This window comes from Homarus americanus, unplaced genomic scaffold (assembly GCF_018991925.1).
Source record: "Homarus americanus isolate GMGI-L3 unplaced genomic scaffold, GMGI_Hamer_2.0 scaffold45014, whole genome shotgun sequence".
NCBI lineage: Eukaryota > Metazoa > Arthropoda > Malacostraca > Decapoda > Nephropidae > Homarus > Homarus americanus.
In genome coordinates this window covers 14,471-28,042 of record NW_024729803.1, presented here as the reverse complement: position 1 = coordinate 28,042, position 13,572 = coordinate 14,471, and the positions used below count along the sequence as shown (strand labels likewise).

General features: G+C 52.1%; 1 protein-coding gene across 1 annotated transcript; it reads right to left on the bottom strand.

Annotated features, from left to right (window-relative positions):
* Window positions 1-2,701: 2,701 nt before the first annotated feature.
* LOC121866822 lies at window positions 2,702-3,268 on the bottom strand (the record flags this gene model as incomplete). The annotated part of the gene is made up of 1 exon (XM_042366552.1): window positions 2,702-3,268. A coding segment is annotated over exon 1 (567 nt), but the record flags the coding sequence as incomplete, so codon positions are not given.
* Window positions 3,269-13,572: the final 10,304 nt, after the last annotated feature.

Genomic DNA, 13,572 nt, shown 5'->3' with positions numbered 1-13,572 from the left:
GGTAGCAGTGAGGTGACGTGTATCGCCACCACTCGCTACAACACATTTCCGCCAGGCGACAAGCGCAGGATAGGAGAGAGAGAGAGAGAGACAGAGACAGAGAGAGAGAGAGAGAGAGAGAGAGAGAGAGAGAGAGAGAGAGAGAGAGAGAGAGAGAGAGAGAGAGAGAGAGAGAGAGAGACAGAGAGAGAGAGACAGAGAGAGAGACAGAGAGAGAGAGAGAGAGAGAGAGAGAGAGAGAGAGAGAGAGAGAGAGAGAGAGAGAGAGAGAGAGAGAGAGAGAGAGAGAGACAGAGAGACAGAGAGAGAGAGACAGAGAGAGAGAGAGAGAGAGAGAGACAGAGAGAGAGACAGAGAGAGAGAGAGAGAGAGAGAGAGAGGGGGGTGCTACAGCAAAAGATACAACACAGAAAAATAAGTAAATAAATAGCTCGAGAAAAGTACAAGATTGTTTACTGGAGAGAAATAAAAATGGCCAGATGGAGCTATTTAGATCAGGTAGCTGGGAGTGTGTGTGGTGGTGTGTGGTGATGGTAGAGTGTGTGTGTGGTGATGGTAGAGAGTGTGGTGATGTAGAGTGTGTGGTGATGTGGTAGAGTGTGTGTGTGTAGTGAGAGAAGGACGGGTACTCCCTTCTCACGATGTGATTATGACAGGAAACGGAAACTTAAAAAACAACCTCGATATAAACATCAAAACTCAACTGTGTGTGTGTGTGTGTGTGTGTGTGTATGTGTGTGTGTGTGTGTGTATGTGTGTGTGTGTGTGTGTGTGTTACCATTATCCTCAATACCCAGTGACGCCACAGCTGGAAGATGACGTCACAGGAGCCACAATTAAAAACGATGCCTTGAGCAAGAGTGAGGTGCCAAGGTAAGTGCCAGACCTGGTGCCAACTATCAAGGTTCTCACGCCCCAACCATGCCAACCTCCCCCTCCACCTCATCAACCTCCTCCTCCCCCCACAAGCTACCTCCACCCTACACCTCCTCCTCCTCCGCCCTACCAACCTCTCGCCCTCCCTCACCCACCACCTTACCTCCTCCCTCAGGTAAAAAATAAGCGAAAAATAGGGTCCCATATGCTCACGAACACCATAATACCAAGACCCTGAGCCCAGCAGGCGTTACTGCACTCCACCGCCTTACCCCCATCTGTGAAGTTAGGTACCCACTCTCAATTGGGTGGACAGAGGCCTTGGGTGCGAACAACCGTACTAGAAGAATAAGATGCCTCAATTGATGATTAAAACACCTTAACGCTACCTGGAGGAGGTTAGTTAGAGGTTATGTAAAGTCAGGTTAGAGTTAGCTTAGGTTAAGTTAACAATTAGGTCAGCAGCAATAGTAGGCGGCGTTTCACATTTCCTCCCCTCCCCACTACAGAAATTCTAAATAAGGACACACACACACACACACACACACACACACACACACACACACACACACACACACACACACACACACACACACACACACACACACACACACACACACACACACACACAAAGGATACTATTGTCAAGTTGTGGCACTAGGACTATAAAGGTGGCAGCTCAAGGTTCCGTCACACGTAGATGAAGATCAGGGTAATGGTCATACCTTGGTCACGTGTAAGGAGAGGAGAGGAGACATTGACGTCAGGATTATGGCACGTGGCCTGATCTCAAGACAGCCCATATCCACTGTGACAGAAGGAACACTTGCTGAACATTACTCACACACCATGACAGGTTGGGAGCGTCAAGGCACCAGATACGCCATAATAGAAGTCTTCGTACACCTCCCCGTAATCGTACTTCCTAATCCGACGTCTCTATAATCCGACATTCGATATTCCAGACGTCCTGTAATCCGGACATCTCGAAAATTTAGATATCAGATAATACGGACATCTCGTAAATCTGGGCCTCCTCACGTGCACCTCACCTGGTCTCCACCTATACAACACATAACAAAAAAACAGAGCAGATGGTACTATGCCAGCGAGTTCTTTACGTCACACACCCCGTCACACTTGCACCTTCCGTCACACACCGTCATACCTGAACCTTCTGCACATAATGATATTGACGACACATGCATCACCCTCACGTGCCCGCCCTTCACTCATGGAGGGGGATATAAGATGGGACTAATCTTCAAGTGATCCAAATAACTGAGGTTGAGTTTAGGACCAATTTATGTGTGTGTGCGTGCGTGCGTGTGTGTGTGTGCGTGCGTGTGTGTGTGTGCGTGTGTGTGTGTGTGTTAGGTATTTCCACAGTTTTGAAGGTAGAGGGCTGATATTTGGTAGGGAGGTGCGGGTTGGCCATACACTATCACCTGTCCCTCAACTCTCGTACACCAACAGTAGATAGAGGATGTAGGTGTGATAACTAATGGGGGTTAATTCGTGTTCCCCTTAGTCTAGCCGTCTGGTATACTCTGCTTGACCTACCTTAACTTAGCCTAACCTAACCCAACTTAACCTTACCGAATTTAAACTAAATCGATTTAAGCTAACGAACTCAAATTAACCTAAATTAACCTAGCATAACCTAAGCTAGGTAAACCAAAACCGAACTAACCATACCTACCCTTACGATCTTCAGGTAGTTGTGTGTACTATAGGTTAGTGTTGGTTAGTCTGTTTCGTCTGGTTGAAAAAAAAATGGTGGTTGTTGAACACTGTACAAGTTCAGTCTTAATGAATCATATACCTGTGGCCTCCTGCCCGCGGCGTCGTAAGGGAGGGGAGGAGAGCCGAGGGGTGAGAAGAGAGGAGAGGTGCAGTACGCCACACGGTCCTCGGGGATACGGATGGGCATGGGCATGGACGTCTTGCGGGTCCGGTACAGCACCCGGGGCCGGCGGGGGGGCACCGAGGTGGACCTCATCTCTGACTTGGAGGGTCTGATTGAGACAGCTCGAGCACGACTACATAGAGGAGGACTAGTGGTGGATGACCTGGCGGGGCTTCCTCTGGGTGAGGGGGGCGTGGGGGTCTCCGGGGTAGTCAAGGACGGCCTCTCACTCGATGCTGACGTGTCCGCGACGTGCTGATCACTGGATATAAATATAGGCACGTCATCCTCATCGTCGTCATCTCGGGAGGGTATGCAGCTGAGGCGACGAGGGTTCTCGCGGTAATATAGAGGAAAGACATCCTCATCCCGGGGAGGGTCGCAGCAGCTGAGGGGGCGGGGGCGGCGGGGGGGTGAGGGCTCGTCCTGGGGCTCCACTTCCTCAGGGATGAAACACGGGGTGGACCACGAGTGACGAATCATGTTGATGCGGGAGTCAACACGCTCAAGACCCCAGACACACTCACGCAGGTACTTAACGAGGGAGTACTCCTTCACATCCCACCTGGGCCACATGCCTCTGGTCCTCACCTCCACCACCACGCTGCCCTCGCTCGCCCCTCCACACCCTCCCTCCTGCCCATCTTCTTTCACAACACCTATAACCTACAACACTCGGCTACCTGCCACGTACTATTAACTATTCAGTATCAATAAGGTAAAGTGGAACACAACTTCTATATCTTTCCACAAGGATTAATCATCTTACGACCAAACACCAAATTCACAACTTGAGTCGAGAAAGATCCGGGAGTGAGTATAGCACAAGTCGACAGGCACTGACAGGCGCTGTTAACTGGTGGCTTCTGTACACGAGTGAGGCAGTGGGACCAGCGGGGGCAGCAGCAGGGGGAACGCTGGCACCAACTACTCACATACCGGAGCCCCTTGATGACCACCACCGAGTAAATACTGGCACAGCACAACACCACAACACAGCACCACAACACAACACACAGCACAACACCACAACACAGCACAACACCACAACACAGCACACACCACAACACACACAACACAGCACCACAACACAGCACCACCACAACACAACAACACCACAGCACAACACCACAACACAGCACAACACCACAACACAGCACAACACAACAACACAGCACAAACACAGCACAACACACAACACCACAGCACCACCACACAGCACAACACAACAAACACAACACCACACAACACAACACCACAACACAACACAGCACAACACAACACAACACCACACAACACAAACAACACAACACCACACAACACAACACCACAACACCACACAACACAACACCACAACACAAACACAACACAACACAGCACAACACAGCATCAACACCTTCCACCAACAGCCGTGGCTACTGGCGGATGTGGCCCACTGGCGTTCGTGGCCATTGGTAAGTGTGGATATTGGCAGGTGCAGCCTGGCAGGTGCAACCACTGTCGGGTGTGGCCACTAGCGGGTGTGACTCGGGCGCCCGGGGTATTGTCTCAGTTAAAGGTGTCCGCCTCCCTGAAGCTGTGAGCTACACTCTAGAGGACCGTCGCAGCCATAGTGAAGCAAAGCACGCCTCAACGTTGTAACACCAGGGGCTCTCAACGCTGCAACACACGGCAACACCAACTGCAACACCGGGCTCTCAACGCTGCAACACAGGGTTCTCAACGTTTAACACCGGGGCTCTCAACCCTCAACACCCAGGGCTCTCAACGCTGCAACACCAGGGGCTCTCAACGCTGCAACACCGGGGTTCTCAACTTCCAACACCAGGGTTCTCACGCTGCAACACAGGGCTCTCAATGTTGCAACACCGGGGCTCTCAACGTTGCAACAACGAGTCTGCAATATGCAACGTCAACAAGGAACAAATACAATCCTTAACGAGCATTGTTTCTTACTCAGGTACAGCGTGTTGCAGGTCATTGTTGCCAGCTGACACGCACGATCCTGAGTGCAATGCCTGCCTACCTCCGTCCACTACTCACACCATTCCATCCCATTACAAATCCCTCCAGTATTCCATCCCACCACTCCCACTAACTCCACCCTACTCAACATATTTGACCCAGACCACAGTCACACACTCTTAAACCATACACAAACATCATCATCATCATCATCATTATTTTCATCATCATCATCATCATTTTCATCATCATACCCGTAAGACGCGTTCATAAGACAATAATAGGGAGTGAGAGCCATGGTGCCAGCCAGTGGCACCCTATGAGGAGGGAAACTTCACTTCATGGCACCCACACAGGAGGTCCATCTCCTGCTCTGGCATCCGTCACACTGAACCATCACACGTGCCCCCTGCCAGGCTAGTGCTTATATAGGCTAGTGCCCTTATACTGAGGCTAGTGCCCTTATAATGAGGCTAGTGCTTATACTGAGGCTAGTGTCCTTATACTGAGGATAGTTCCCATATCTGAGGCTGGCCCTTATAATGAGGCTCAGTATATACACTGAGGCTAGTGCCGTATACTGAGGATGATGCCTTATACTGGAGGTAGATAAATACAGGTAAGTAAGTAGGCACAGGTAGCCAGGTGAGGTAGAAGTCGTCAGGTGAGGTACAGGTCGTCAGGGGAGAATACAGGTGGGGTAGAGGAAGGTCTCATGAGGTGAGGTAGAAGTCGTCAGGTGAGGTACAGGTCGTGAGTACAGGTCGTCAGGGAGGTACAGGTCGTCAGGAGGCATAGGTCGTCAGGTGAGGTACAGGTCGTCAGGGAGGTACTACAGTGGGCAGCGAGTTACAGGTAGACAATAGCCTTAGGAGTGGCAGGTGTGAGGGAGGAAGGGGGGTACACGTCGGCACCTGTGTGGACAGTGGTAGTGTGCCCTCCTTCCCTCCCTCCCTCACTGGCACACACCCTTCTTCTCCTCACACTTGCACACCCTCCTTCTGTCCCTCCCTCACTGCCACACCCTCCTTCTGTCCCTCCCTCACCGCACACCACCTCTCCCCTCCCTCCCTCCCTTACCCTCCTCTCTATATTACAGGGGTGACGTGGGTGTGTGTGGCTGGTGGAAAATCTTGTGTCATCGTGGTACCTGCTAAAGTCATACTCCTGATGTCACATGATGTCACTGTTCATCAAGTCATACCCCTGATGTCACATGATTTCACTGTTCATCAAGTCATACCCATGATGTCACTGTTCATCACGTCATACCCTAATGTCACATGATGTCACTGTTCATCAAGTCCATACCCCTGATGTCACATGATGTCACTGTTCATTACGTCATATCCCTGATGTCACATGATGTCAACAAACACCTTTCACAGTCAGTCAGCAATGTCTCCTCCTCCTCGCCACCACCACCTCCACACTCTGAGTATAACTATGCCTCCCTCCCTCCCACACACTTCCCTCCCTCACCCATCCTCCTCCTCACACACATCTCCCCCCCTCCACCACATCTTCCCTCCTCACCATCTCCTCTCACATCTCCCTCCTCCACTCCCCCACCTCTCAACAGTGACATACCATGTGTGTGTGTGTGTGTGTGTGTGTGTGTGTGTGTGTGTGTTATTCCTTCAGCCGTCCATCATGAGATGTTCCTCACCTGTGTTGGAAGAAGAGGACCCCAAACACTCTACATACATATATCATCACTTATAACAACTTATACCACCAAATTTTATATCAACTATCAAATTTAACTATCACCACCACCACTACCATTTATCACCACCACCACCACTACCATTACCTATCACCACCACCACTACCATCACCACCGCTACCATTACCACTATCACCACCACCACCATACCACTATACCACCACTACCATCACCACCACCGCTACTGCACTTCACCCACCACCATCCACTACCATTACCACCACTCCTACCACCCATCACCACTATCATCACCACCACTATTACCATTACTATCACCACTAAATCCGTTGAGCAACGTCACTGGTGGAGTTCCCAGGGCTCAGTACTTGGACCTTATTACTTTATATACATAAACGACATAGAATATCGGCATGAACAACATAAGTAATTTGCTGATGACACTAAATAAGACGTGTAATTAAATCTGACGAGGACTCGCAAAACTACAAGAATATCTAAAATTTTTCGAATGGTCTGAAAAATGGCAGATGAAATTCGATGACAAATGTAAAGTACTCAGTATAAGGAGACGTAAACAGGAAACCAATTGAACAACGAAGCCATTGAGAAATCCGACTGCGAGAAAGATTTAGGAGTAATGATAAGTGAATCTTAAGCCAAGTAAACAATGTTTTGTTCGTAACAAGGCTAATAAAGTACTTGCGTTCATACAAAAGGAGTGTTAGTTACAAGACTAGCGAGGTCATCTAAACCTGTATCTTGCTCTTGTGAGACCACACCTGGATTACAGTGCAGTTCTGGTCACCGTATTACAGAATGGATATAGAATCCTTGGAAAGAATCCTGAGGATAATGACAATACTAATCCCGGGCATTAGGAACCTTGAGTATAGAGACAGGTTAAAGCATCTTAATTTGCACTCCCTCGAGACGTAGAGCGAGGCGACATGATAGAGGTGTATAAGGAAGTCAGGGCTAAACAAAGGGACATTACAAAGGTACTCAAACTATACAACCAGGAGCGAACTCGTAACAATGGTTTTAAATTAGACAAATTTAGATTTAGGCGCAAATAGGTAAACACTGGTTTGGAAATAGAGTAGTGGATGAGTGGAACAAGTTACAAATATCATCATTAACTCGAATACGCTGGATAGCTTCAAACATAGGATGGATGCTTATATGAGCAACAGGGGTTGGGTGTAAACAGGACTGCCCAGTATGGGCCAATAGAGCCCACTACGGTTCCTCCATTCTTATATTCTTATGTTCTTACTATCACCATCCCACTACCATTACCACTATCACCACCACCACTAACATCACCACTATCACCACCACCACTACCATTACCACTATCACCCACCACCACTACCATTACCACTATCACCACCACCACTACCATTACCTATCACCACCACCACTAGCATTACCACTATCACCACCTAGCATTACCACTATCACCACTACCATTACCACTATCATCACCACCACTACCATTACCACTATCATCACCACCACTAGCATTACCATATCACCACTACCATTACCACTATCACCACCACCACTACCATTACCACTGCACCACCACTACCATTTCTACACTATCACACCACTACCATTACTATTACCTACCACCACTACCATTATACTACCACCACTAATCATACCACCAATTACCACCATAATTACCACTATCAACCACCACTATATTACCATTACCACCACCACCACTACAATTACCACTACCACCATACACATTACCACTACACCACCACTATTACCACTACCACTACCATTACCACAATCACCACCACCTACCACTACCACCATATATACTACCACCACCACTACCATTACCACACCACCACCACCACTACCATCACCACCACTACACCACCACCACACTGATAAAACTCTGAAATACGCAAGGAGAAAAAACCCGCGAAAACAAACAAACAAACAACTCATGAGGCGTGCGAAGTCAGGTAGTGAAGGCACTGTTGTCACCGTGCCAAATAGTGCCACTCTCCCCCTCCCTCACCCTTGACACACTACCCAAACGTACACACACACACAACGATACTGAATACGTCTTGGCTGGCTGACTGGTGGTAATATATAGACATCTCTTATTATTAATAGTGTGTACTGTTAATAGACTCTTGTTAGTGGTAAGTGAAAGTTTATCTGTCATCCTATAGGTCAACCGGAGGTGCAAGTGAATATGGAGTCTGAATAAGCCTTTGAGATTACCTGAAAATTAGCCCCCTAGTTTATTTTATATTTAATTATACTTAACGCTAATCTAACCTAACCCAACCATACTTAACGCTAACTAACCTAACCTCGAACTCAGTATAAATTTTGGGATAATAAGACCGTCAAGATTCTCGTAGGTGTGTGTGTGTGTGTGTGTGTGTGTGTGTGTGTGTGTGTGTGGCGACATCTGTTGGGAAGTGGACAAGTACAGCTGTCAGGATATGGTGAGTGCTCATGGTGTCTTGAGGAAATCTACAAGATGCAAAGAAAAATCACTAATTACCCAAACTAATTAAAAATATAATCACAGGTAAAGTCAATTGAATAAGGTAATAAACATCTAATTGATATACATTCAACAGCCCCTAGACCTGGCTTATATAGACAGATATAAAGTTTAATATAAATTCAATATCTTGGCTCTTAGTTTCTGTTGCCATGGTTACAATTTACTGACAGACAGACAGACGGATGGAAGGACAGACAGACAGATAGACAGACAGACAGACAGACAAGAGGACAAACACGGAGACAGACAGGAAGACAGATAGACAAAGAGGCAGACGGACTCAAAAGCAACATTCTCCAGAGGCCAGCGAGGATTATTCGTACTCGTTACATCACGTACTCAGTTTCAAGGTCAACAGCATTCCTCGTGTAATACTCGTGTGTACCCTGATGTGGCGGAGTACTGGTGTAGAGAGAGACGTCAATAAGTACATGTTGAGTACTGATGTAGAGGCTACGTTCACTGAGTACATGTTTATTGAGTACTGATGTAGATAAGGAGACGTCCACTGAGTACATGTTTACTGAGTACTGGTGTAGAGAAGGAGACGTCCACTGAGTACATGTTTACTGAGTACTGTGTAAGAGGGCGACGTTCACTGGGTACAACACGTTCACTGATTACTGGTGTAGAGGAAAGATATGCTTATTGAGTACTAGTGTTAAGAAGGAGAAGTTTTAATGAGTACAACATGTTCACTGAGTACTGGCGCAGAGAGGACGACATCTACTGAGTATGTTTATTGAGTACTGGTGTAGAGAACACGTTCATTGAGTACTAGTATTAAGACGGAGATGTTCAGTGAGTACAACACGTTCACTGAGTACTAGTATAGAGGAGAGAGACATTCACTGAGTACATACCGATGTATGGTTAAAAGTACTTGTGATTAAGTCGAGATTCTGTATGCAAATGAACCATAAAGACTAGTCACCTTAGCTTATTTCACCTGACCTGACCTGACCTAATTTGACCTGACCTGACCTAATTTGACCTGACCTGACCTAATTTGACCTGACCTGACCTAACCTAACCATGATGAAGTGACAAGTGCATGGACTGACGACACTATTCACCATTTGCTTGAGAGTGGCACTGGGAGTAGGGAGGGTGGCACTGGGGGAGTAGATTGGCACTGGGGGTAGGGTGGCACTGGGGGTAAAAGTGGCACTGGGGGTAAGAGGGTGGCACTGGGGGGTAAGGGGTGGCACTGGGGAAAGGGTGGCACTGGGGGGGTAAGGGTGGCACTGGGGGTAAGGGTGGCACTGGGGGGTAGAGTGGCACTGAGGGGTAGGGGTGGCACTGGGGGTAAGGGTGGCACTGGGGAAAGGGAGGGTGGCACTGGGGGTAAAGGGTGGCACTGAGGGGTAAAGGGAGTGGCACTGGGGTAAAGGGTGGCACTGGGGTAAGGGTGGCACTGGGGGGTAAAGTGGCACTGGGGGGTAAGGGTGGCATGGGGGTAAGGGTGGCACTGAGGGGTAAGAGGGGTGGCACTGGGGGGTAAGGGTGGCACTGGGGGTAAAGGGTGGCACTGGGGGTAAGGGTGGCACTGGGGAAAGGAGGGTGGCACTGGGGGGTAAGGGTGGCACTGAGGGGTAGAGGGTGGCACTGGGGGGGTAAGGGTGGCACTGGGGGGTAAGGGTGGCACTGGGGGTAAGGGTGGCACTGAGGGTAAGAGGTGGCACTGGGGGTAAGGGTGGCACTGGGGGGGTAAAGGGTGGCACTGAGGGGTAAGAGGTGGCACTGGGGGGTAAGGGTGGCACTGGGGGGGTAAGGGTGGCACTGGGGAAAGGGTGGCACTGGGGGTAAGGGGTGGCACTGGGGGTAAGAATTGGCACTGGGGGAGTAGGGCACTGGGGGTAAGGGTGGCACTGGGGGTAAGGGGTGGCACTGGGGGAAAGGAGGTGGCACTGGGGGGTAAGGGTGGCACTGGGGGGTAAAGAGGTGGCACTGGGGGTAAGGGTGGCACTGAGGGGTAAGGGGTGGCACTGGGGGGTAGAGTGGCACTGAGGGGTAAGAGTGGCACTGGGGGGTAAGGGTGGCACTGGGGTAAGAGTGGCACTGGGGTAAGGTGGCACTAGGGGGGTAAAGAGTGGCACTGGGGTAAAGAGGTGGCACTGGGGGGTAAGGAGGGTGGCACTGGGGTAAGGTGGCACTGGGGGGGTAAGAGTGGCACTGAGGGGTAGAGTGGCACTGGGGGGTAAAGGGTGGCACTGGGGGTAAGGGTGGCACTGGGGGAGTAAGGGTGCACTGGGGGTAAGGTGGCACTGGGGGGTAAAGGTGGCACTGGGGGGTAAGGGTGGCACTGGGGGTAAGAGTGGCACTGAGGGGTAAAGAGTGGCGCACTGGGGGTAAGTGGCACTGGGGGTAAGGGTGGCACTGGGGGTAAGAGTGGCACTGGGGGTAAGGAGGTGGCACTGGGGGTAAAGGGTGGCACTGGGGGAGTAAGGGTGGCACTGGGGGTAAGGGTGGCACTGGGGGTAAGAGTGGCACTGGGGGTAAGAGTGGCACTGGGGGTAAAGAGGTGGCACTGGGGGTAGAGTGGCACTGGGGTAAGGGTGGCACTGGGGGTAGAGTGGCACTGGGGGAGTGAGAGGGTGGCACTGGGGGTAAGAGTGGCACTGGGGGTAAAGAAGGGTGGCACACAAGGGGGTAAAGAGTGGCACTGGGGGGTAAAGGGGTGGCACTGGGGGGTAAGGGTGGCACTGGGGGGAGTAGAGGTGGCACTGGAAGAGGGGGTAAAGAAGTGGCACTGGGGGTAAAGGTGGCACTGGGGGGAGTAAGGGGTGGCACTGGGGGTAAGGGTGGCACTGGGGGTAAGGGTGGTACTGGGGGTAAGGAGGTGGTACTGGGGTAAAGGGTGGCACTGGGGGTAAGGGTGGCACTGGGGGTAAAGGGTGGCACTGGGGGGTAGGGTGGCACTGGGGGTAAAGGGTGGTACTGGGGGGTAGGGTGGTACTGGGGGTAAAGGGTGGTACTGGGGGCAAGATTGGCACTGGGGGGTAAAGGGTGGCACTGGGGTAAGAGAAGGGTGGCACTGGGGTAGGGTGGCACTGGGGGTAGGGTGGTGCACGGGGTAAAGAGGTGGTACTGGGGGTAAGGGTGGCACTGGGGGTAAGGGTGGCACTGGGGGAGTAAAGTGGCACTGGGGAGTAAGGGGTGGCACTGGGGTAAAGGGTGGTACTGGGGGTAAGAGGTGGCACTGGGGGTAAGGGGTGGCACTGGGGGTAAGGGTGGCACTGGGGTAAGGAGTGGCACTGGGGGGTAAGGGTGGCACTGGGGGTAAGGGTGGTACTGGGGGAGTAGGGTGGTACTGGGGTAAGGGTGGTACTGGGGGTAAAGGGTGGTACTGGGGGTAAGGGTGGTACTGGGGGGTAAAGGTGGCACTGGGGGTAAGGGGAGCGGTACTGGGGTAAGGGGTGGTACTGGGGGCAAGGGGTGGCACTGGGGGTAAGGGTGGCACTGGGGGGCAAGGGTGGCACTGGGGGGGTGGCACTGGGGGGTGAAGTGGGTGGTACTGGGGGGTAAGGGTGGCACTGGGGGTAAGGGCACTGGGGGGTAAGGGTGGCACTGGGGGGTAAGGCAAGGCGGCACTGGGGTAAGGGTGGCACTGGGGGGTAAGGGGTGGTACTGGGGGTAAGGGTGGTACTGGGGGTAAGGTGGCACTGGGGGTAAGGTGGTACTGGGGGTAAGTGGGTGGTACTGGGGGGCAAGAGTGGCACTGGGGGTAAGGGTGGCACTGGGGGTAAGGGTGGTACTGGGGGGTAAGGGTGGCACTGGGGGTAAGGGTGGCACTGGGGGTAAGGGTGGCACTGGGGTAAGGTGGCACTGGGGGCAAGAGTGGCACCTGGGGGTAAGGGTGGCACTGGGGGTGGGCGGTGGCACTGGGGGCAAGAGTGGCACTGCAAGCACCAGCACTGGGGGGTAAGGGCGGCACTGGGGGGTAAGGGTGGCACTGGGGGTAAGAGAGGGCACTGGGGGTGGGGTGGCACTGGGGGTAAGAGGGCACTGGGGGGGGGTGGGGTGGTACTGAGGGGCAAGAGGCACTGGGGGTAAGGTGGTACTGGGGGCAGGTGTACTGGGGGTAAGGGGTGGCACTGGGGGTAAGGGGTGGCACTGGGGGTAAGGGGTGGCACTGGGGGTAAGGTGGCACTGGGGGCAAGAGTGGCACTGGGGGTAAGGGCACTGGGGGGCAGAGTGGCACCTGGGGGTAAGGGGTGGTACTGGGGGGTAAGAGGGCACTGGGGGGCAAGGGTGGCACTGGGGCAAGAGTGGCACTGGGGGGTAAGGGGTGGTACTGGGGGTAAGTGGTGGCACTGGGGGTAAGTGGGGTGGTACTGGGGGGTAAGGGGTGGTACTCAGTGTGGTGGCACTGGGGGCAAGGGTGGCACTGGGGGTGGCAGGTGCACTGGGGGGCACTGGGGGGTGGGGCGCACTGGGGGCAAGTGGCACTGGGGGTAAGGGGTGGCACCGTGGGGGTGGGTGGGCACTGAGGGGTAAGAGTGGCACTGGGGGTAAGGGGTGGCACTGGGGGCAAGAGTGGCACCTGGGGGTAAGGGTGCACCTGGGGGGTAAGGGTGG